At 38.0% G+C, this 24,309-nt stretch overlaps 1 protein-coding gene across 2 annotated transcripts in view; it reads right to left on the bottom strand.

Moving 5' to 3' along the window:
• Positions 1–986: 986 nt before the first annotated feature.
• Positions 987–24,309, bottom strand: part of FGF18 (fibroblast growth factor 18) — a 133,518-nt gene continuing 110,195 nt past the window's right edge. Inside the window, exons 4-5 of one of the 2 annotated variants that reach the window (XM_034432303.3) lie at positions 23,701–23,807; positions 987–1,299 (exon numbers count right to left, since the gene is read on the bottom strand). In XM_034432303.3, the coding sequence (XP_034288194.2) occupies positions 1,033–1,299; positions 23,701–23,807 (374 nt within the window). In that variant the 3' untranslated portion in view covers positions 987–1,032. Of the gene's footprint in view, positions 1,300–3,726; positions 4,442–23,700; positions 23,808–24,309 lie in introns of those variants that run through there. The other variant, XR_015731283.1, reaches the window with a different exon arrangement.

The raw sequence follows: 24,309 nt of genomic DNA, 5'->3' as shown, positions 1-24,309 counted from the left end.
CCTGGCACATAAAATTCTATTACTGATCTCTAAATTCTCACCGAGCCCAAGCTCTGGTAACAAGTTTAAGAGTCTCAGTGTAGTTTGGCGAAAAGCTGGGGGAGAGGGGAATGTATGAACAGCAGTAATACGTCTATGTGTTTTAAATAATTTTTAATTGCTGAGGCAGTAATACCTGGTTCATGGAACTGCAATATACAGAGAAATGAAATAAATAGCTTTATAATATAATACATATATATTTATATATATAAATATATGTATTATATTTATGTGCATAAATATAATACATGCATTCATATATATATATAATAGAGCTGGTTTTTAAAATACTCCCTTATCATTGGTGTATTAGGTTATTTTACTTAGTCACTTGAAGGTCATTAGCAGCATTCTCCAGAAGTGAGCAGAACAATGCAGGATCACAGAGTCGTGACACCTTATGTCATTGGAAACATTACAAAGGATTGAGGTACTGAGCCCTCCAGGGAAGCCCCATGCCAGATCAGCAGATCTTCACATCTCAGCCTAGCTTGCAGAGACGAAGTAACCAAGGGCTGCAACACCAGAGAATTATCCAAGGATTTTCAGGGGTTGGATGGGGGAGGGAGGGGTGGGGGGGGGAAACTTTGGCTTTCTTTGGTTTTGTGGTTTTGGTTTTTTAGTATTATTATTATTATTATAATTATTATTATTATAACATGAACTTTTTCCCCTCTAGGGATTGGCTTGAATATGTTGTCCATTCCAAACGTTGTCCATTCCCAGTGAGAAATAAAGCACCTGTATGTCAATCCACAGCACAAAAAAGTCAATTTAAATAGAGCCATTCATTTTTTTTTTCTTCTTCAAGTTACAATAAATCTTTTACAGCTTCCCCAGTGGATTTCTATTTTTAACCCAGTCTTTAAAAAAAAAAAAAATTAAAAAACAATGTACAAAAATAGAACTTCTCCCTTATTTTTAGTGTAAAAATATTTCTCTGGTACAGTCTATTCTTGTAGTTTATTTGCAAGACACTGCCTTGGTCTTTTAACTGGGGTTGGTTGGTCGTATTCTCCTAGTCCTCTTCGTCACTGTGGTATATTTGAAAGGTTTCTGTAACTCCACTTGTCCCTTTGGGTATCGTTTCATAAAGTGGACATCTTGCTGGTTCTCCCGGGTCTTGGGCCCTTTCCGGGGCCTCCCTTTTTTGGTGAATCCAACATACCAGCCTGAGTACTTTGCTGACATCAGAGCCGTGTAGTTGTTCTCCAAGACTTTTTCAATGAAGACACATTCTTTGCTGGTGCCATCTGGCTGCAAAGGAAACACAGAGAAGATTTTTTTAAAAAAAAGTTGACAAAGGTTTTCAAGCAAGGGGACAAATGTGGGCAGACAATCCCCCCCCCAATCTATCAGAAGAGAAGCCACCAAATCACTACACCTGCACCCTCCATGGGGTGGGGGAGGCAGCTCAGGGTGGGCCAGTGAAAATCTTCATTCTGAAACATGATTATCATTCAAGTCAACTCAACTCAAAGAGGAAATGGGATTATATTTAATGACTTCTTCCTTCTAACAGATAAAAAAGTACCATTTGATGACAACAATTGGAGGCACTCTGGGGGCTTTGCCCCAGTCCTTCAGGGGCCTTGAGTGAGCCTGAAGTCTCAGGCTAGTATTATACCCTGCCCAGAGATATACAGCATGTATGCCGTAATGATGGAGGACTACAGTAAAAGCCAGCAGTCCTGCAATGTTCACTGGACTCTGTTTCCTTCAGGAATGCAGCTGTCCTCTGGTTAGAAAAGGAGCTTCCTATTTTATAGGACTGAGGAAATATTTGTGAAATGATGGCTGAGTTTCTTTCACTTACCTGCCCAACAATAACAAAACCAGAATTATGCAGTGTTGCAAAGAAAAAAAAATTATGTAATGCAAATACCAATTGTGCAGTCTAGCTTGTTGACATTTAATTTTTATTACCTAGCTGTTTGTTGTTATTATTTTAAACAGCCGAGTACAGAAGTACATTCTATAAATTTAACATGCTCAAGCAAAAAGTTTCCTTCTTATCCCTACATAAAAAAGGATCTATCGTGCATGAAATTGTAACTGTCTCACTGCTGCCACCATAGCTGTATGCAGTCAAACATTTTTTTCAATTCCATGGTTGGCTAAATTCTTTCCTAGATAAATTTCATCAGAGTTGCAATCATGTGCGCTTAGAAGAGAAGGTGTAATATTGCTTTCCTTTTTTTAAGAAACCTATATAGTTTGTATTAAAAGCTAGTTTAAAAGTATATACAAGTAATTCAGCAAAATCAATGAAACACTCCAATCAGACAAAGTTAGGGGATGAGAAATCACATTCAGTTTCTCCATTATCATTCTCCATGTTCATCTATGCTAAATAAAAAGATCAAAGGTAACTTACTTATTTAAACTACACATATTGGACTTGTTTCAGAGATAAGTAATAATTGTAATGCTTATAATTTGTGTTGAAATAACACAGATGGACTATATTTGAGGATGTGTTTCTGCCAAGTTGGAGGCAAAAAGAAAATTCTTTAGCTTCTCTTTGGAACTGATCTATTGATTTCCTGCCAACACGCAGGGGAGTCACAGAGATATGATTCTAGAGATCTGAAGTAATACTGTATGTTGTCTTTTTGCACCAAAAACTTGGTTCTTTCAAGCAACTGTTACTGTTGCCAAATCAGCAACTTTCAGAACTATGAAAACACTGCCATTACTGATACGATTCTAGCTCTCTGCATCTAGACTTAAGCAAAGTATGTATTTTTAAAAATAGGCGGCGGGAGGGAAAACGGGGAAAAAACCCAAAGTTAAGACCAATCTAAAAATACGGGGAAAATATCTTCAATTCATATTACAATACAAACTAAGTTTATAGTTCCCCAAGCAATTTACAAATGAAACAGTGTTACATTTCAGTATTTACATTTCTCAACATTTTATGGCACGCTTCCCCAATAAAAGTGCATTCAAACATTCTACATGATTGCACACTTATTATATTTATTGAAAACATATATTGTAATATTTTATGCAAATACAAAAGTGTGTATTGTATGTTATGAGAAAATGTTTATAGAATTGCATCTGTTTGGTGAAATGTGCAAGAAAAAAAAACCCAAATTCATTTTATGCAAATTTAAAAAAATAATAAACAGATGCAGAAATGGGATAAAGTGAACATAAAAGTGGATAAAAGTGGACAGATTCAACTATTCCTAGTCATTCAAAGATGTGACAAAGATACTGGTCCAAAATAAATATTTAGTGCCTTGACTGAGAATGAAGCATGTCCTACATCAGGCTTGTTCAAAATTATGTCTCTACAGCTTATTATTAAAATAGAATTTAGTAGAACGTTGCTGTTGTCCCAAAGGTCCAGCTTTCTTTCACTTTAACATCTCAGGATAGATGTTTTAGGATACCAAATTTGCATACAACTGATAAGTCAAAGAAACAGCATTTCCCTGCCTCTAAAGTAGCAATCAACATCCAAGAATGATCTGATATGGAAGATCATCACCCCCACACCTCAAATATGCAGGTGGTAAGAAACATAAAATCCCAACCATTATGGATTTGGTGGATTTGATTGTTTTTTACTCCATTCCCAGAAAAAGAAGGGGGGGGATCTTATCTTCCGTTCTAAGAAGCTAATTGCTCTCTCGTGTCTTTATTTTCAATTTTCACGTTAACCCTTACCTTCTCGGCTGCCACTTCCTTCCTCTATGCCTGCTGGGATCACAACGCCACAGATGGTAGCTTGGCACTGGCAACAGCTCCAGCCTGAGACAACCCATTCCTGCTGTCGCCACTGCCTTTCCTACCCCCACTCCCAACCTCTTTTTCTTTGAAAACCTCCCCCATTCCATCCTCTCTCCTGACATCTTCTCTTATCAATCACAATCTTCATAGGAGAGCAAGCCCAGGCAGTATGGAGCACCAGGCCAAGGCAGCTTCATCTCCTAACAGAGAACTGCACGCAACTAATCTCTGACATAATGTCTATGGCATTAGACATTATGTTCTATAATGTATAAAATACATCATATTGCCTTTTGTTGTTCTGTTTTGGCAAGATGCTTATTCTTATGGCAGGGGCTGTGTTTGTTGGTGGGGGAGGGCTAAATAATACAACGTTCACTCGCCTATTGGTCAACTGGATCAGCAGCTGATAGGCTGGCGGTGAGTCATGTCTTTGGTGTTCTGCTATTGGGCAGCTGGAGGGGGTTGCTGTTAGCTCACAATGATTCAACCTGCTTCCTGGCTAGCCAGAATCCTGGCAATCATTCAGTTGACTTTTGGGATAGAGGAGGGAAGGTTGTAGATCATTTTTTCAGGCAATGAAAATAACATTTACTCCAGCAGAAGATGTAGCATACACTTGCCTAGGCACCACTCACCATGCTCACAAGGCACTTGGGTAACCTCTTTGCAGCCACAGCACTTGAACGCATTACGAGGAATTACATTTCTCTGTTTAAGGGAAATTCCAGGATGGAGAATGCTGTTCTTGGAATAGCAGAGCTGAGGCTGCTATGATTAAATCCTGAGCAGAAATGAATGGCAGGCAAAGTGGGGGGGGAAGTCACTCAGTTCATGATGTTGTCAAGTTCTTTACAAGCAGGCTAAATTTGGGTCCTGAGAATTAAGCTAGACATTCCTCAGTACGCAGCATATGTTATACGTCCTGCTTTCCCCTTTATTACAACTTTCTAGCATGTGTTACTAGAAAATGCAGTGCGGTGAGAAGGGACCTTTTTTTCTCCCTTGTGATCAGAGCCAACTCACTTTCCTACTCTTTGATATAACACGCACACAACCTTAGTTAGCACTTGTACTTTTGTTATAAATGTTCATGGCATGCCATGCAGGAAGTCCATTACAATTATGCTAGGGGAGGAGAGGGTTAAACTTCCCCTCCTTGTAAGAGTCCCTCTTTTCCTTCCTTCACATTTGTAATGAATCCAGAGAAAACAGGAGGTATAGTTGCCTGCTAAGTATTGAGGGAATGTTTGATTAGGCTCAGAGATAGATAATTAAGAACTTGGTGCTTGCATTTGTTATCACTTGTTATCACTTGCCCAGGAGATGAGAGCTGGTGAGAAAATATGTGTCCTCAGCTGCTGTGAAACATGTTAGATGCGACAGTCCCTACCCTCTCTTGTAAGCTGGCCATTGGCAAATCCTGCTGTTTCACTCAGGAGCTGAATTATGGGGAAAGCGAGGAAGCCAAAATCCATAAGCCCTCCCACTTATGTGTTCCAAAAATTTAAAAACATTAGCTAGGGATTTATTACAATAATCTGAACATTATTTCACTGCCAATCACAACAGGGGGTATATATACTCATATATTTCTACCATTTTTCTTTACTTTCCATTGAACAGGTTCAAAATATACTAGCAGAATGTAGCCTACTCCATTATTTCTAAGGGCTCCAGCCATGAGATGATACCTGCATTAATGTAGTTATGCATAGGGCATGTTCTTTTTTTAAAAAAAAAACTATAATTTTTAACATTTAATAAAAATACTCAAAATGTATATTCAGTACAGTGGTGAAATTCAATTTTTTTTACTACCAGTTCTGTGGGCGTGGCTTGGTGGCCATGGTGTGGCTTGGTGGGCATGGCTTGATGGGCGTGGCAGGGGAAGGATATTGCAAAATCTCCATTCCCACACGACTCCAGAGGAAGGATACTGCAAAATCCCCACTCCTGGGGGAAGGATATTGTAAAATCTCCATTCCCACCACACTCTGGGGCCAGCCAGAGGCTGTTTTGCCGGTTCTCCAAACTACTCAGAATTTCCGCTACTGGTTCTCCAGAACCTGTCAGAACCTGCTGGATCTCACCCCTGATTCAGTATTAACCAGTTTAGTTTTAAAGCTTTATAGCCCATCAAGGGTTGTTTTATTGTGGGGAAAAAAAGATGTTTCTAGGAAGGACGAGTAAAGAATGTTGGAAATATATGCCAAAAATATACAATCCCAGTGGAGTCACCCAAGTTGTGAAAGTGATCTTAGTTGCCCAATTAAAGTAAGCTACATTTTTAAAAATATTTTTTAAATTCACTTTTATTATTTTTATAATGTTGGTAGCAAACATACCCAATACTCTCCTTCCACTTTCTATTTTCTCAACAACAATAACAACTAACCCTGTGAGGTGAGTTGGTCTGAGAGAGAATGATTGGCCCAAGTCATCCATCCGGCTTTCACGCCTAAGACAATACTTAAATCCTAACCACTGCTAGACCAAATTGGGCAGCACTAATATAGGAAGATGCTGGAGGCAGATGATCATTTTAGTGACAACAGATTAAGGTATCATTTCAGACATTGCAGGAGAAGGCAATAGAAAACCACTCCTATATTTTACCCATAGATAGACAAGGTAAAGTGATAGATGATATAACGCCATTGGTTGGATGGCACTCAGTATGCTTCTGAGGAAGAATTGAGGATCTTTCAAATTAGTCATGGTACTTATGATACCGCTAGATTAAAGCCTTCAGACCGCTAGATGCTGATGTTGCCACATAGGAAACAAAAATCCAAAGCTGCAAAAATGGAAATACAGTGTAAACATGGAATGTAAGAAGCATGAAAGTGAGGAAATTTAACAAAGTGACAAATGACATGAAGATGGGAACAACATATTGAAATACTGTATAGTAGAGATGTCAAAATCCAAAATACCTTAGAAAATATCCCTGTTTTATCAATATGTTCCATTGATTATAGACAGGATTTCAATTGGGTTGACTAGGTCAAACGATGGGATGTCCTTGGGAAAACAGGAACCCTAGAATATCTCATTCTCCTCATGCAAAGCCTATACACAGGACAGAAAGCCAGAAAGATGGAACATCGCAAAGCAGATTGACTCCAGAACAGAAAAGAAGTGAGATTGGGTGGTATACTCTTCCCTTATTTAATCAATTTATATTCTGAATATATGCTGGAGGGATGCTGGAGTGAAAAAGCACCAAAATTGGAGATGAAACATCAATGACCTGTACTATCTGATAACACTTCTGAAAAATGGTAATGCAAACAATCTGGAAATTCTAGTAAAGAAAGTCAAGGAGCACAGTGAAAACATGAAACTAAGTTTAAATATAAATAAAATGAAACTAATGACAACAGCCTTGGAATTGACAGTGAAGATACTGAAGTGGTTGTTAGCTTCTTCCTTTTAGGATTAACCCCCAATAATAAAGAAACCAGCAGTCATGAAATGTGCTGCAGACCAGCATTTAGCAGGATAACAATGAAGGTCTTGGGGGGAAAAAAGATACTCAGATTCCATAATGTGTCTATTTCTACTAAGATCAGACCTATGCACACAGCCATTTTCCTAGTGACATGCTGTGAAGAGAAAGTTTGATTTTTAAGAAGCATGATAGAAAGAATACTGACATTTGTGAGCATTAATGTTGGAGAACATATAGATAGCCAAGGAAAACAAATGGTTCACGGAACAAAGTTCTCACTCAAGGCAAAGATTAGTTAGCCCAAATTGTGATATTTTAGACACATTATACAAAGACCTAGCTCTTTGGATAAGACTTTGAAGGTCAAAGAAGAAGGAAAGAGAAAAGGCTAATCAGCAGTAAGGTAGATGGACCTAGCTAGAGTGATGATGGGCACATGTGTTGGAAGACCTCAAGGGCCAGGTTGAGAAGCAATCCTCCTGAAAGCGATTCTCTAGCTAAGTGCCTGCTAAGAGATGATGCCAACTTGACACCATATAAGCGATCAACTAGCCAACGCTTTATAAGCTGTTCCAATCAAAAATAATGAATAGCTCACAACCATGTTAAATCTGAAATGTCACAGAAAGGTAAAATATAATCAATTAAATAACCATTAAAATATACATATCATGAGCCATTCTAACACAGTGGTTAGAATGCAGTATTGCAGCTGACTCTGCCCTCTGCCAGGAGTTTGGTCCTCATCGGCTCAAGGTTGATTCAGGCTCCATCCTTCCAAGGTTATAAAATGAGAACCCAGATTGTTGGGGGCAATATGCTGACTCTATAAACTGCTTAGAGAGGGCTGTAAAGCACTATGAAGCAGTATAAAAGTCTACATGCTATTGCTATCATAATCATAATAAAACAATAAAATCAGAAATCAAACTAGCAGCAGCCGTAATAGTACTATGCTCCAAAGGTTCACCAGAGAAGAGTTGTCTTAGCTGCTCCCTTAAAGGTGACTGAAGACAACCCATCCAGAGGACATTCAGATTGGAAAGGCTGTAATGGTCAGTAGTTGAAGACAGAGGAGAGCAAAAATAGGACAAGGTCTACTAACTATCTCCAAGTGATTTGCATTGGACTCAAAAGATATTTTGCTCCCGATTATGTATTCATGGCAAAAATTAAAGCAATTTTTGTCTTAATTCAGCTTCTGAATTTCAGAAACTTTAAAAAGGAAGAAGGAATGGGTTATATTTTTTATTATTGCTGAAAGGACTGCAAACTCATTAGGTAAGCCAAGCTAAGCAAGTTGGACACAAGTCTAATGTTTGGTCCACTATTAGATAAGTGTTAGAATGTTAGGACTCTGATTGTGAACAAACCCAACTGCAAATGAAAGATCAGTTCCATCTAAAGGAACTGGTATCTAGCACTCTTCTGGAAACACACATGCAAAACTTCATGTTATATTGTAATAGATTCTATAGCTGTTTCTGTGATTTTGCTCATGCAAGAAAAATCATACGGGGTTTGGGGTTTTTTTGCTCATGCAAAAAAAACCCATAGGTATCTTTTCAATTTGGAAATTAAAAGTCTCAATCCAGTGCTCAGCCCAGCTATCTTGCAAATATGACTCGCAAACAGATGGTCAGTCACAGTGTCTGCTTCTCAATATAGCTAACAGAGAATCCAGTGTCTCCCAAGAGAATCTCTTCTTCTGCCCAAGGAATTTGGATCAACTAAAGGTTTCTTTGAAAATACTCCAGTGCAAGATGTTAAACGAACCCTTCTTTGAGAGCAATTACTTTCTGGGTGCAGAAAAGAATATTTCGTTCCAACCAGCGAGTTCTCACCCCCAAATTCTCTTGCAGCCAACGCTCCCCTCTAACACCAAATAACCCTTGGAATGTATCATATCTTCTGCTTGCATGTGGAAAATAAAGAAAAACTGGTGGTGGGGGGGAATATCACAGTAATAAGAAAATCTAAGGGAAAAATGGCAGAATGTGGTGGGTATCAAGGAAGACAATTGAGCTGGAGCTACAAGTTTTACATAATGAAGCTATTGCATCGAATTGTCATAAGACTCTCCTGTTCTCAGCTGTCTGACTTCAGGCCAAGAAATCCTGAAAATATGACCAGATTGATTCCCCATAGTCTATGCATTTCAGCTGCTTCATAATATTGTAGGCCAGGCCATCCCTAACAGTAAATGAAGGCCAAGTGTTACTCATTACATGCAATCCCTCCAACATGCTGACCTCTGAACTTCAAGATTACTCTGAGAAACATCCTCAGGAGTCTTAGTAAGAAAGTTCAGCAAAGATATCAGAAGTGTACTACAACTGTGAAAGTGACTTCTAGGTATTGCCAGGGTATGAGTTTTGCCAGTGAAAGGAGCAAGGGGGGAGGTAAACAGGATGGAAATATGTTCATGTAGGCACCATTTTCATAAATTTGTGTTCTGCCGAGTAGAGTAACATCTTCAGATTGGCTATCATGTCTTGGGAAAAGAAAGAGCCACCACTCATTGTTAGAACATGAAAAAAAAATCTTGCTTCACATCAGTAAGCTATGGAATTTATTTCCATAAAACATGGTGATGAACCTAGATGGGTTTTTGAAAGAATATGGCTATATGAAGGAATCCATTATAATGGTCATGTGCTGTTTTAGCAAAATCCTGAAGAAATCCAATGGTTCTCCAACCACTGCAGAAATGAATCACGTTTTCTTGCAAGGTTTTGAGGGATCTAGTTGGCCACTAAGGAAATAAAATGCTAAACTAGCTAGCCTATTGCTTAGATCCAGCCAGCTTTTCTTATGCTCAGAAGAACTTGAATTCAAAGGGTAATTGTATGAATTAATATATAGCGACTTTATGTATTCAACACATCCCATTGTTGAAACAGACATGCCTGTTAATCATGTGAATGTATGAATGTATGAAAATGCCTAATTCTGTTAGTGTTTTTTTATTTTTCAAAATAACAGCCCTGGTAATCCTTACTATAATACATGGCATGCCATGCTCATCATGAAAAATGCCCCGCTCAAGAACCATTTCGGTATAATGGTTGAGGCACCAGGCTAGAAACCAGGAGTCCATGAGTTTTAGTTCCATCTTAATCACAAAGCAAGCTGGGTGATCTTGGACCAATCACCCTCTCTCAGCTCTAGGAAGGAGGCAATGGCAAACCACTTCTGAAAACCCTTACCAAGAAACCTGCAGGGACTTGTTCAGCAATCTCCTGGAATCTGACAAAATTGAACAGAAGGGGGACCAGGAAATAACCCACTGGGAATACACTTTCAGGGATGCTATAATTCAAAACTAAGTACAGATAGACACAGGCTCCTTGTGGCCCAGCACAGTAAAACATTTTAACATCTTAAACAATTAACTGAAAATATTCCTGATACTCCACAGATATTCATCCAATTACATAGAATCGTTCATCACATAGATTCATCCTAAACTTAAGGACATTTCCCATTATTGCTGTTTAAACTTCTAATTTATTGTTCAAATGCTTAGTCCCAAAACCTATTTTTTCATTTCTTATCCGAAAGCAATATAGAGAGAAATACTATTTTCAAAATATTTATTTCTTTTAACATAATTACAAACGTACCAGAAGCCAACAGAATCTCATAGATTTATTTTCAAATAATTTTATATGATATTATCTTGTAAAGTTTTGTCATTTTCCTAGAATAGTATTTTAATATACACACGCACACACAAAAACATACACATGCATATATACATACTGTATGTAGACTTATAGGACAATTTTAAAATGTTAAATATGTTAATGTGATATTGACTTATATGCCAAAACTTTGAAATCTGATTGTCTGTGGTACTGGACATGGAGGGTGGTTAAAAGAATAAGAATGAAAAACTGGAAAACTGGCATTATTCCAGGTAGTAAGGACTGGCTTTTGGGAATGTGTTGCTTACCTGTCCTAGAAAAGACAATATTTTCCAGTAATCAAAGGATGAAGCAATAGGGCAAATATTTTATGAAGTTTTACAATAATATGTTGTATTTGATTACTGTACTATACAGTATTACATGATATTTTCTTTTATTTTATTTTAAGTGATCATGAGTTTAAGGTAGATTAGTTTCTTTTTCTTTTTTCCTCTTCATTCTTATTTTTTGAATTGTTGTATATATTGTATAAAGGATGTGGTGGCTCAGTGGCTAAGAAGCTGAGGTTGTCAATCGAAAGGTTGGGAGTTCAGCAGTTTGAATCCCTAGTGTCGCGTAATGGGGTGAGCTCCTGTTACTTGTTCCAGCTTCTGCCAACCTAGCAGTTTGAAAGCATGTAAAAAATGCAAGTAGAAAAATAGGGGCCACTTTTGGTGGGAAGGTAATTGTGTTTCATGCGCCTTTGGCATTTAGTCATGCCAGCCACATGACCATGGAGACATCTTCGGACAGCGCTGGCTCTTCGGTTTTGAAATGGAGACCCCCTAGTGTCAGGAACAACTTAGCACATATGTGCGAGGGGAACCTTTACCTTTTTATATATTATATTGTATTGTATTGTATTATATATTATTGTATATATTGATATGTTTTAAAATAAATAAAAAATTTAAGGGTACTTTTAAAAGTTCAAGATTTGTATTTCATAATTAACTTTTAGTTCCCCTTAAAATTAAGAACTCCAACATTACTTAATCACTTCATCCAATGTATCTGCTGATCCCATTAAGGGATTTTTGAATGAATTAAATGTTTGGTATTCCTATTCTCCCTCTCGTTCCATCAGAACTAACGTCAGTGTAGTTTGTATATTGTAGAAACTCAGCTAAGAAATTTTAAAAGATTTATATATATATATATAAAAAATCCTAATGTGGCTTTTGGGAATCATTGAAATCTGAAACACATCAACCAATGTTTGCAAGCAACTTGCTGGATCACTTCAGTAGTTGGCCATACTTAATGGCAACTCTCAGTCAAGGACTTATAAAAGACTTAACTTTCTGCTGCATTTTTGAGATGATTTTTCACAGAAAGGTCTTCACAAATGAATAATTAGGTTGCCTTCTGGTCTCTTTCTAACCAGTTGGATCAACAACTTCAAACCAGAAAATAGCTTAAGAACTAAGAATAATTTAAGAAGACATTAAGAATATCTTTGCTGGGTCAAGGTGAAACATAATAGGATGCCACAGATCAAGAAAAAAAACCTGAATTTTTAAACCTCTCCTTAATAGCTCTTTCACATAAATATATTTTTACAATTCCTTTATTTCCCATCCTATTAAACTACTGTTTATAATCTTATACATTGTCCAACACTATTAGAATTACTTTTCACCAAAGGTGAAGCTGATATGTGAGTGAGAGATACAGAACCATGAAGAAAATGTTGCCCATGGTTTGGCTGAAGTAGCTAAATTTTTACTCTCTAAAAGTCTACCAATATCAATCGGTAAAATCTGTAGACAGCCCGAACTGAAGATAATATAAAACAGCTTAGCAAAAAGCTTAAATATTTACATTTTTGTTCCACTGGATGTCAGGTTGATATTTTCTAACATTTTAAACATTATCTACCTGGCAGGATAACCAAATTGGAATTTAACCACAATAGAAAGCTCAGTGTTTATATATATATTAATAGCTTCCATTTATGAAATATGTGACTGAAATGCAGCTCGCTCCAAAACGTATGACCTTCTTCCACATACTTCTGACAGCCACTGACAGAGTATTTGCACATGGATGAATGATAGCTGAGGAGAGTCTGTCAGACCCAACTATCATATTCCCTTTATAATGAATTTGTTATAGTTATTATAAACTGCTGCAATGTTTCTCTTATACATATGGAAAAAAAACCCTGACAAGTTCAGTTTCTGATTTGGATATTCTAGTTTCACTAGTATAGAAAATTACATCGACTTTTCTGGATGTTCTAATCTGTCTGTCTGTCTGTCTGTCCATCCGTCCGTCCATACACCCATCCACCCACCCATCCATCCATCCACGCACCCATCCATCCATCCATCCATCCATCCATCCATCCATCCATCATCTAGCATCCATTTTGTGGCTTCAAGTCAGTGTTGACTTCTGGTGACCCCCTGGACTACTTCCTTCAGTTTTCTGGACAAGAAGTTTTTTTTTTCAAAAGTGCTTTGCCATTGCCTGTTTCCTAGGGCTGAGAAAGAAACTGGCCCAAGGTCACTTAAGGTGGGACTACAACTCATGGTCTTCCGCTTTCTAGCCTGATGCCTCAACCACTAATCAAACTGGCTCTTGTATCAAATTTACTCTGTCTGTACTGGAAATAGTACTGCAGAAAATTGCATGCAAAATTGTTTGGCGGATAAACAGCATCCAGAAAAGAAAATTCTTACGGAAATTAATTGGTGTCTGTGATATCAATATGGAAAGTGCCTTCAAAAGCACAGAGTAATATGCACCTCACTGAAAGCAGTGGTAGAGAGAGGCTGCTTCCTTATTTAAGGACACATGTAAACCTGCAGCCCATTGAAACAAATGCATCAGACAAACTGTCTGCATTGAAGTGCACATTTGATGTATATTTCCATATCCATTCAATATCTACTGGCGGACTGTAAAAAAAAAAGGCTATCGATTGTATATTCTGTTGAAATAAGTGAAAGTCTTTTATAAACTCACAACTCAACATACAAAATTATTCTGTACCTATTAATCGACCTTGGGGGTGGGGGGGTTCTCCCCATCCCCTAGGAATTCTTACTATCTTCATGCTTACACAGACTGGAAACTCATCCCTGTCAATCCTTTGAGTTAGGCCAGGTCAGGAAACCGACTCCACAATAAATACTGGAACTCTACTAATATAAACTACAATAAAAAATTCTTGAAAACTTGACAGCATTTTTCCTCTCCCTTTTATACCAATGAAAATCAAGGTAGCAGAATCTTGAGTTTCTTTCTAACATTTTCTTCCCTTCATGGGCTTAGTTCATATTTTGCCAACTGCCATCACATTCCTTCTCCAAAATCATTTCTGCAGTTCGCTAGCCTATACAGGTAGTCCTCGACTTACAACAGTTCATTTAGTGACCGTTCAAAGTTACAATGGCACTGAAAAACATGACTTATGACCATTTTTCACACTTACAATCATTGCAGCATACCCATAGTCACATGATCAAACTGGATGTTTGGCAACTGACTAATATTTGCAGTATCTTGGGGTCATGTGATCATCTTTTGTGACCTTCTGACAACAAATTCAACAGGGAAACCAGATTCACTTAACAATCATGTCACTAACTTTACAACTGCAGTGATTCACTTAACAACTGTGGCAAAAAAGGTCATAAAATGGGGCAAATCTCATTTAACAAATATCTCACTTAGCAACAGACCTTTTGGGCTCAATTGTGGAGATAAGTCGAGAACTACCTGTGCTTTAATTTTTAACATGAGGAAACAAACATATAGGAAATCCCCCAAACTTTTATAAAAGATATTACTTCATTGCTGAAGTAATGTGCTCTCCTATGCTTTCTGGCACACTGAAATTCATTTATCTATCTATCTATCTATCTATCTATCTATCTATCTATCTATCTATCTATCTATCTATCTATCTATCTATCATAACAATCCAGGGAACTAATGGATGCCCTGCTCATTAGGAGCAGCCATCTTGATAGCATTCACACCACTTGTCACTACCTTCTTTTGCATTTTGAACAGTTTTTTTTAAAATGTCCCTGAGCCCCCTTTCTACCTCCATTCCAATGCTACTTACTACCTGGAGGGTGGGGGGGAACCACTGTTCTCATCTGTACATGCAGCAGTTTAAGAGGATTAAGGGCATGCTAATCCAAATCAATGCAACACATATCAAGTAAGTTAAGTTCAGTATATCTACAAATCACCCAGGATACTCTGGGGAAATTATGGTGTCCTCCTCATCCCAAAATAAACAAGATTCTGGGACCACTAGCCATCTCCCATCCAGAGTTACATTTCTAGACTGTTATCTGCAAGACGGTCACAACACTGCTGTTTTGAACTGAAAGCTGATGAACCCCCCCCCCCAAAGCAATCACAGTATATTATTATAGTGTATGCTGACAGTTCACTATTGTCAATAGAGATATTGAAGATTTTCTCCAGCTAGGTGACTTTGGGCCTGTCACTCTCTCTCAGTCAAACCCTGCTTTCAGGGTTGTTGTTTTGGGGGAAATAGGAGGAGGAAGGAATATTAGGTATGTTTGCCGCCTTGAGTTATTTATAAAAAGAATAAAGGCAGGATACAAATAAATAATTTTTTTTATCATTTTGATGAAATGATAAAAGATAAAATTTAAAAAAATCAAAATCCCAATGCCCTGTCTTGGGGATCTGATGCCTATAAAAAAAGAAAAAAGCTCTTACTAGCAAGGAGGAAAAACCTAAGCAATGAGAGAACCTATTAAAAAAAAAAACAATTGGGGTGCGTGTGAAGGTATCATAAGAAAGTAGGCATCAGAATGAGGATTAACAACCTGCAGGACTATGGACAGCTCCAAGGCAGAGAACTTGCTCCAACCACTGTGAGAGCCAAATGGTAAATCACTTATTACCAAGCCAGGCCTCTCTTGGGGAAAACTCTGCCTTGAAATCTACTTTTCTGTTTGCTTGGAAGACAAGCTGGAAAAAAGATCAAGAAAAAAGGACACAGTGCTTGCTAACAAGATGGTTCCACTTCTAATGAATTAAGCTGCTGATCTTGGATCTATCCTATACCTGCCCTACTCCTATTGGATTTGGTCATTAAGAAATGAGAAGACCTGGCATAATCTAATATCACATGTTCAAAGCATAATTATGGGTCCCCTGCTTCTTAAGCTTCAGAATTCAGAATAGAGCTGGAAGGGACCTTGGAGGTCTTGTAGTCCAACTCTCTTGCTCAAGCAGGAGACTCTATACCATTTCAGACAAGTGGACAGACTCAACTCACTTGACAGTGCAATGATGGAAGCGATGCGAGGCAGAGGGGCATGGAGTGTGCTGTTCCATAGAGTGGCCGAGGGTTGGACACAACTGAATGGCTGACAACAAGGACAACACAATGATGACCTGTCCACTTTTATGACCTGTCATATAATTACTGTAAGATTACAGGTAATGTAAGCTATTAAAAGAACAGTCCTATTGTCCTACTCTGTGTGGATAGCCAGAGTAATTTCATGTACAAAACATGAACATTTTCCTCTTCTGTTCATGTAATATGGTAGATTGTAGGAAAGCTGGATTAAATGATCCTATTCCAATGTAGCTTCCACTCGGCTAATTTATGATCATCAAGAAAAATACCAGAGAGCAGAGAGCTCTCCAAATCTAGGAATAAATGTCCAGAATTCTCTTAATAGTTATGGTGGCTTGGGAACTCTGGAAACTGAAACCCATCAGTCTGGAGGTGTCTATAGAGATTCTCAGTCATCCAGGTCATAGTTGTCCTAAAGTGGTTTTTTCAAAGGTGGTTTTTTGTCTTTTGAAAACAATACAACTTTGGGACATTAATCTGGAGGTCATCCTTATTGAAGAAAACTGTTTTACACCAAAGTGGAAACCCATAAGAATGTTTGCATGGTGTGTGTGTGTGTGTGTGTGTGTTAATTCCTGTCCTTTCAGAAGGAAATTCCTGATCACCATGTTGTAAAATGACTACGTTTTAGATAAGGATGCCACCAACATTCCATGAAAAAGCTTTGCTTATATAGATCAAACCAAGACTTGTATTGGTCTTTCCAGCCTTAATCCAGTGTTCTGATTGGCAGCACCTTTCTTAAATGCTAATAGAGAGGGGCCATTCCCCAATTCTAAGGTTTTGAAGAAACCAAGACCCAGGCTTGGGATTTTCAGGACTTAAACATCATGTTCCATGAGCCAAACAATGCATTAAGATTAGGACTATCCAAAACCATCTGCTTGGATTACAGTTTACCTCTATTTCCTTTGACAAATATGAAGATGGACATAAAGCCAGTATAGATCTTAGACTTACTGGAAATGATCTCATTGATTTATGTGCAGTGACTGAGGGGTTATTTACAATGCAAATAATGATTAAGAGTTGTAATCCACTGTACTCTAAAAGCTCAAAGAAGCCAAAACTCTAAAGATTAGTTGCCTAACATTGAGTGCCATATTTGTATTTTTTATTTACAACACTGTTATGTTACTATCATTAGTGCTTTTTAATAAAGTTAATTAAATACCTAGAAATTGAATATTAAAACATGTAACTGGCAGAGGGATCCATCAGAACCTTTGTGATACATAGATCTTGCTAAAACCTTTATCCTATACAAAAACAATGACAGCCACTCTTATGTTATCAGTTTGCTGTACAGACATTAGATCCAGCAGAGGAAAAACTGATAGTATGAATACGCAAATAGCTATATGATATAATCAGCAATGAATTGGCTATTAGGCCTAATGCTGGATGTACGTCTGACAAGTAAAAAAATAGATATATAGTTCAGAAGTTAAATTCAGGGAATAATAGAGATGCTAAAAAAGAGAGAGATTTGGATGCTAAAAAAAAAAAACAGCTTGAGGCATTTTGCACAACTGCCTCTGAGCGCCGAAAGAAATACAGGCTCTATTATTATACATCATCATAATTATTGTTGCATATTTTATGTTACATATGTAATGCTCAAAAGAGCAAATTTCAACATAACAAAGGACGAGACCCTGCTTTAGTATCAAAGGGAGGGAATAGTGAAGACAGGCTCACCTCCACTGAAATTGGAATAAACTACATGAAATATAGACTTGACCTTGACTAGCCTGCTCATGTTTAAAATTATTAGCCTTGTCTACACTCATAGCATTTGCTAAGTTGGCTGATTTGGCTACATTTTTTGTTAATGTAGACCAGCTGTGTATATGCACCGAACGCAAACATACAATAAACAGATTTAGAATCCTGCTCGTAATATCATGACCAAATTGAGTGGCAAACAATAATCAACAAGGGGAAAAAGTGTGCATGAAGGAAAGAGAAAGAGTGAGAGAGTGAGAACAAATGCCAGAAAGATTGCATTCCAAGATCTTTTTTTTTTTTAAACTCTACTGGAAACCTTGGCACAAGAAAACTGGAAGAGATGTAATTTAGCTTCAATGAAAAAATGATGGAGAAACTCTTCCTGTTAGGTCTGGGGGTGAATGCCACTTGTGAAGATACCTCACCTAACAAATCACAAGGCGGGGAACTCATCCTGTTTCTCAAAAACCTAGCCCTGGTCAGGTTTCCCTGCTCTTATTTGTAATGCCCTTTGTAGGCGATAATAGGAAACCAAGAGTTTAAAACTCAGACCAGGTTTTCAGCTGGGGAAGAATCCAAAGATGTTCATTGGGAAAAAGAAGAAAGCCAGATGGCACATGCTAGGAAAGACTTATGCTAAGTAGGTTAATAGGAAAGGAAAGCGGGGGGAGGAATGGTGGACGGTTTCATTATTGGCAAATGAACTTAAAGGGATACTTGCCCCTAGAGTGGACTTAAATATCTGTATCTTGATCTAGGCACAAATACATATTGCGAGTTTTATTGGCTGTTGAATATATTAAAAATGCAGTTGCTCAAGTTATTGCCAGAAAAAGGGCTGAGGCTAAGATATTAATGATGAACACGACCTTCAGTATCACTAACATTTGTTTCCCGTTTTGTATCCTCCCTCACCGACCCCAACCCACCTGCCTTAAGATGTTATTGATATTGCCAATGCAGCTGTACTGGAAAGATTTGTTTCTATAACGGAATGTTTATACAGGTAGTCTTTGACTTACAACCATTCATTTTCATGACCATTCAAAGATATGACACTGAAAAAAGGGACTTAAAACCAGTCTTCACACTTACAACAATGGCAGAATCCCCATAGACATGTGATCAAAATTCGGGCACTTGACAACTGGCCTATGAATGCAGTGTCCCAGGGTCATGTGTGACATTCCCAGCTGGCTTCCGGCAAGCAAACCAAATGGGAGAAGCCATATTCACTTAGTAACTATGTGATTCATTTAACAAGTGTAGCAAAAAGGTAAAATTGAGCACAACTAACTTAGCCTTGCTTAGCAATGGAATCCAGGTCCCAACTGTGGTCATAAATTGAGGACTACCTGCACAGTTTCCCAATTTGTCATGCTAATCTATTTGTTGGAATTGTTAGGAATTGGAACAAGAAAAAGAAGGCCAGGATAAGATGTAAATGTGATATTTTACAATGAGGTTATAGACACACACATGCAAGATTGATGATCAAACACCATTTTTTAAAAAAATAGAAGAAATCTATGAAAAAATACAGTCTGTTCACTTGATTAAAATAAAGTTTGAATGAAAAATAATTTATTTCCGTGTCAAAAGCTACCAAAAATCATGGAGGCATCTGAACCAACATCTTCCAACCAGTAGCATTGATGGGCTGGATAAAAATTCACATCTCCTCCTGCCATCCTGACCAGTGAGTAAGGTTATATGTTAACAGTACTTCATTTACATAGACAATCTAAAGCTGTTTGGAAAAACATCATCTGAAATAGAATTGCTGCTCCACACTGTTCAAATATACAGCCAAGATATTGCAATGGAGTTTGGACTGGACAAATGTGCCACCCTCACCATAAATAGGAGGGAAATGGTGAAAACTGAAGGAGTCAAGATACCTTATAAAATAACATCAAGAGTCTGAATGAAGACAATCACTACAAATACCTGGGCATCCATCAAGCTGACAACATCAAACACACTGAAGTCAAAAAGAAAGTAAGAAATGAAAACATCATTAAAGTGAATAAAAATCATAAATTTCAGAGTCAATGGAGAAAAGACAATTAATACTTGGGCAAATCCAGGCATTAGACACACAGCTGGAACAGTGGACTGGACTCAAGCAAAACTAAAAGCTTTGGGTAGTGTGTTAACACAATAAGATTAGCAATGATCTTAGAACAGCGGTGTCAAACTTGTGGCCCATGGGCTGGATGCATCACGTGCTGGCCATGCTCACTCCTGGTTTAGTGAAGGGGAAAAAGTTGTGATATGTCACATGATGACAATGTGACTAGTGGTGGGTTGCTCCTGGTTTGGCCCGGTTCAGGCGAGCCGGTAGTGGTGATGATGTGACGTCAGCGAACCGGTTCTCTATGACTGTGAGCTGGGCCCTCCCGCTTGCCCCCGCATTATACCTATCTTTATTTGTCGCTTTTTAGCCCAGCTGATAGGCGCAGCAGAGTGGATTGCTGCACCTCAGCTGGACTGAAATCTAATGCACTTGTGCGGCGCGCACGTTCAGCGCGTGCGTGAGCAAAGTGAGCATGTCTGTGGCGAAGCGCGTGCGTGAAGAGAACCAGTGGTAACACCAGTTGGAACCCACCACTGAATGTGACGCTGTGAGTTTGACACCCCTGCCTTAGAAGAAGCCATTGTTGCTGTTAGTCTTTCACACATGGCTTCTCCATTTTGGCTTTCTTTTTGTAAAATGATAACATGATGTAATATGTCATGTGTTGTTCATATGAGGTTGTATTCACCTATTTTTAAGAACTGCTAAGGACCAGATGATTTTTACTATGTCCTGATACATAAAACCATAGAACTCAAAGTGGGTATACTATACTTAGTTTTTCACGACTCTGTCTGTGTGTGTATGTGTGTGTGCGTGTGCATACATACATATACATATGTATGTACATATATGTATGTATACATATATATACAGAGAGAGAGAGAGAGAGAGAGAGGGATTACTATATATAGTAGACCTGAAGACAGAAAAATAGAACAGACAAAAACTGGAGAAAAATTACAAAATACAAAGATCTGCAAATAAACTTGAACAACTCTGGCAAAAGAAAGCAGAGGTAATATCAATATTAACAGGCACCTCGGGTGCAATCCCAAAAATATCTGGAGCACCACTTGAACACCATCAGCATTGACAAAATCAGCGTCAGTCATTTGCAAAAGGCAGGTTCACTTGGAACACCTTGCATCCTGTGATGATACATTTAATACCATCAAAGAACAACACCTGCCTATCCTTGATCCTTAAGAAGGACTCATTAGGTGGATACCAATGCCAAATCCAGTCTAAACATCTGGCTGACTGTGCCAACCATAATATATTTAATATATTTGCTGCCTGACTCCCAATGACTTTAGGCAATTATTGCAGCCCAGCTGTTTGCCTAGGATGGATATTTCTTTTCTGATTTTACATATGAAAATAAAAGAATAAGAGAGGATAAGATAATAGCACCAGTTGGGACAGAGGAGATCTGATACAGCTCAGTGATTTATAAAACTGCAACTCTAGAAATCCCTCTCATGTAGAGTTTCACCTCTCATGTAATCTTGTTGCATGTCATTAGGCAAGTCTCTTAGTGGCATTCTTCCCCCGTTCCATCTGAAATACTGGAATAACTAGCAATAAAGATCCATTTTTAAAGACTGTTGGAAGAATTATAATGCATACTTCATATCAAACACATGATATGAAGTATGAATCTTTATTAATAATAATCTATTAATAGTTTGGATAACAGGATAGAAATGATTTTTCAAATAATTACTATTATTTTTATTAATTTATACTCTTCCATTTGTGCAAGAAAATTGGGCAGTATACAGATTTATTTCTTTTCCTCTCCATTCCTACAGCATCCTTGCGAAGTAGATCAGGTTGTGAGCCAGTAAATAGTGGAAGATTTCCACTTGGCTAAATGTTGATTTGAAGCTAGATCTCTAATCTGAGAGTAATCACTATACTGTACTATCACTGTTGCTAATGCTGGTCTCCTGATCTAGTAATGCCTGTTTTATCAGATTAAATAATTTGCTGTTATGAATAAAAGTGTTCCTTGCCAGTTGTTAGTAAAAACAAAATGATACTTTTCCTAGTTAATAGGGAAGCAGTGTTATCTATTCAGGGCTTAAACAAACCAGAGACTTTATTCTCTGACTGTTTCTATTGTTACCTAGAAATAAGAATTGTAAAACAATTTTTGTGTTGGTCTTGCCTCTTCATGGTAGCCCACCATCAGTTCAAAGGACATCAGGAGAGATTGTAGGGGGTTCCCATACAGCTAGTCCTCAATTTATGACCACAATTGAGCCCAAAATTTATGTTGTAAGATATTTGTTAAGTGAGTTTTGACCAATTTTACGACATTTCTTGCCACAGTTGTTAAGGTAATCATTGCAGTTGTTAAGTTAGTAACTCAGTTGTTAAGTGAATCTGGCTTCCCCATTGACCTTGTTTGTCCGAAGTTTGGAAAAGGTGATCACATGACCTTAGGACACTACACCTGTCATAAATATGAACCAGTTGCCAAGCACCGGAATTTTGATTATGTGACCATGGGGATGCTGCAATGGTTGTAAGTGTGAAAAAATGGTCATATGTCACTTTTTCTAGTGCCGTTGTAACGTTGAGCAGTCACTAAATGAACTATTGCAAGTTGAGACACAAAGAAGTTTGCTTAAAACTAACTTTCTGCACCTGGCTTCCAGACGTACAACTCTATTTTCTCTAAACTTAATTCACACTGTCTCCCACCACTAAACATTTAGATTCCTCCCCCCCCCCCCGAAAAAAAAATCTGATGCCAGTGTAAGAATTAATTTTGGAAGGGAGGCAGGGAAGATCCTTTTTAAATATCTGGAGTCTGGATTTGCCTGTTGCCTACCTTGTCAAACTCCAAACGTGCCAAAAATGTGACCCAAACAAACCAACAAGAGCAAAACATGGGTGGGAACTAACACCCACCCCCACCCCCACCCCCGACCCTCAAAAGTAATGGATTCATTTTAATCTGAAGCTAGCAGCTAAGAGGCACAGGCAAATGTTATATAATTCATTGCATGCTTCCACTGTTTGTATATGAAGATCAAAGGTAATGAAATATTCTTGTAATATAAGAAGCATAAACCCCTCCCCAATATGACCTAAAGACTGCAATATCATTTCATTTTAAACTGTTCTTATTTTAAGAGGGATACCCCATTGTCTAACATCTTAACATGTTTCTGCAGTTTTCTCTTTCTGTTCCTGCCTGTTTAAACCACCAAGGTAAGAGAAATTTCTATCACGTAATGCAAACTCCCAATTGTTTTGGAGAGAGAACGAGAGAAGCACATCTTTTAACAATTTATGCATCTGTAAAATGGAAACCTGCATGTACGCAGAGAAATCAGTAATAAAACCCCAGTGGTTAGCCACAGTACTTAATTTTATGAGTTAGGATTTTTTTTCTTCTTTTTTTCTGTTTTTAAGTAAAAGCATGAATGCTTGAAGAATTCCACATTCCTCAAATCCTGCTTTTCATTTGGGGCTGACAGGCAAAGTTCAGAACACATCATTATGGGAGTTCACAGTCACTGCTAAAGGTAACACTCATATTACAAATGAATTAATAGAAAACACTTACCTTCCCTACTAGCTTGCCTTTCCTGTTCATGCAAAGGTAAAAGTCTGTCTCTCTCCCTTTGATCCGGACTTGACTGCCAAATGTGTCTGTTTCCACTAGAAGCTGGGCTTGTAAAGGAAGAGGAAGAAGAAGGAAAAAAGAAAAAAGGGGGAAAAATTACAAGCATTTACCAGACTGGTCACAGAGTGAATGAAGAAGACGACTTCTTATATGTTCTCCAATTCAGAGACAGAGTATCATTGCTATATGACTGGAGGCATGCAGTACAAAACGAGCACACCAGCTTTCATAAATGATCCATTATATATCATAAGGAAAACTCACATGGGGTACATAATTGGGTTGTTTTTTTGGACAAAAAGACAGGCTGACAACTCTGATCAAAAGAATACCATAGAAATGAGAACAGCATTAGTTTCACACAAAAAAACAACAACCCCATTTTCTTTTAAATTTCAGGGGGCATCCGGATGTTACTGATTCCAGATTGTACTTTATATCACAAAGCCAATCCCCCTCCCCCATTCAATCCAATCCAGGTAAATCAAGAAAACGGGGGGTGGGGGGGGAGAGTGCAGGGAGGTGAGTTACTACAACTACTTTTCTACT

This window comes from Pantherophis guttatus, chromosome 1, assembly GCF_059756535.1.
Source record: "Pantherophis guttatus breed Tessera chromosome 1, ASM5975653v1, whole genome shotgun sequence".
NCBI lineage: Eukaryota > Metazoa > Chordata > Lepidosauria > Squamata > Colubridae > Pantherophis > Pantherophis guttatus.
The sequence above is the reverse complement of the archived record's forward strand: the minus strand, read 5'-3'. Positions and strand labels throughout refer to the sequence as shown.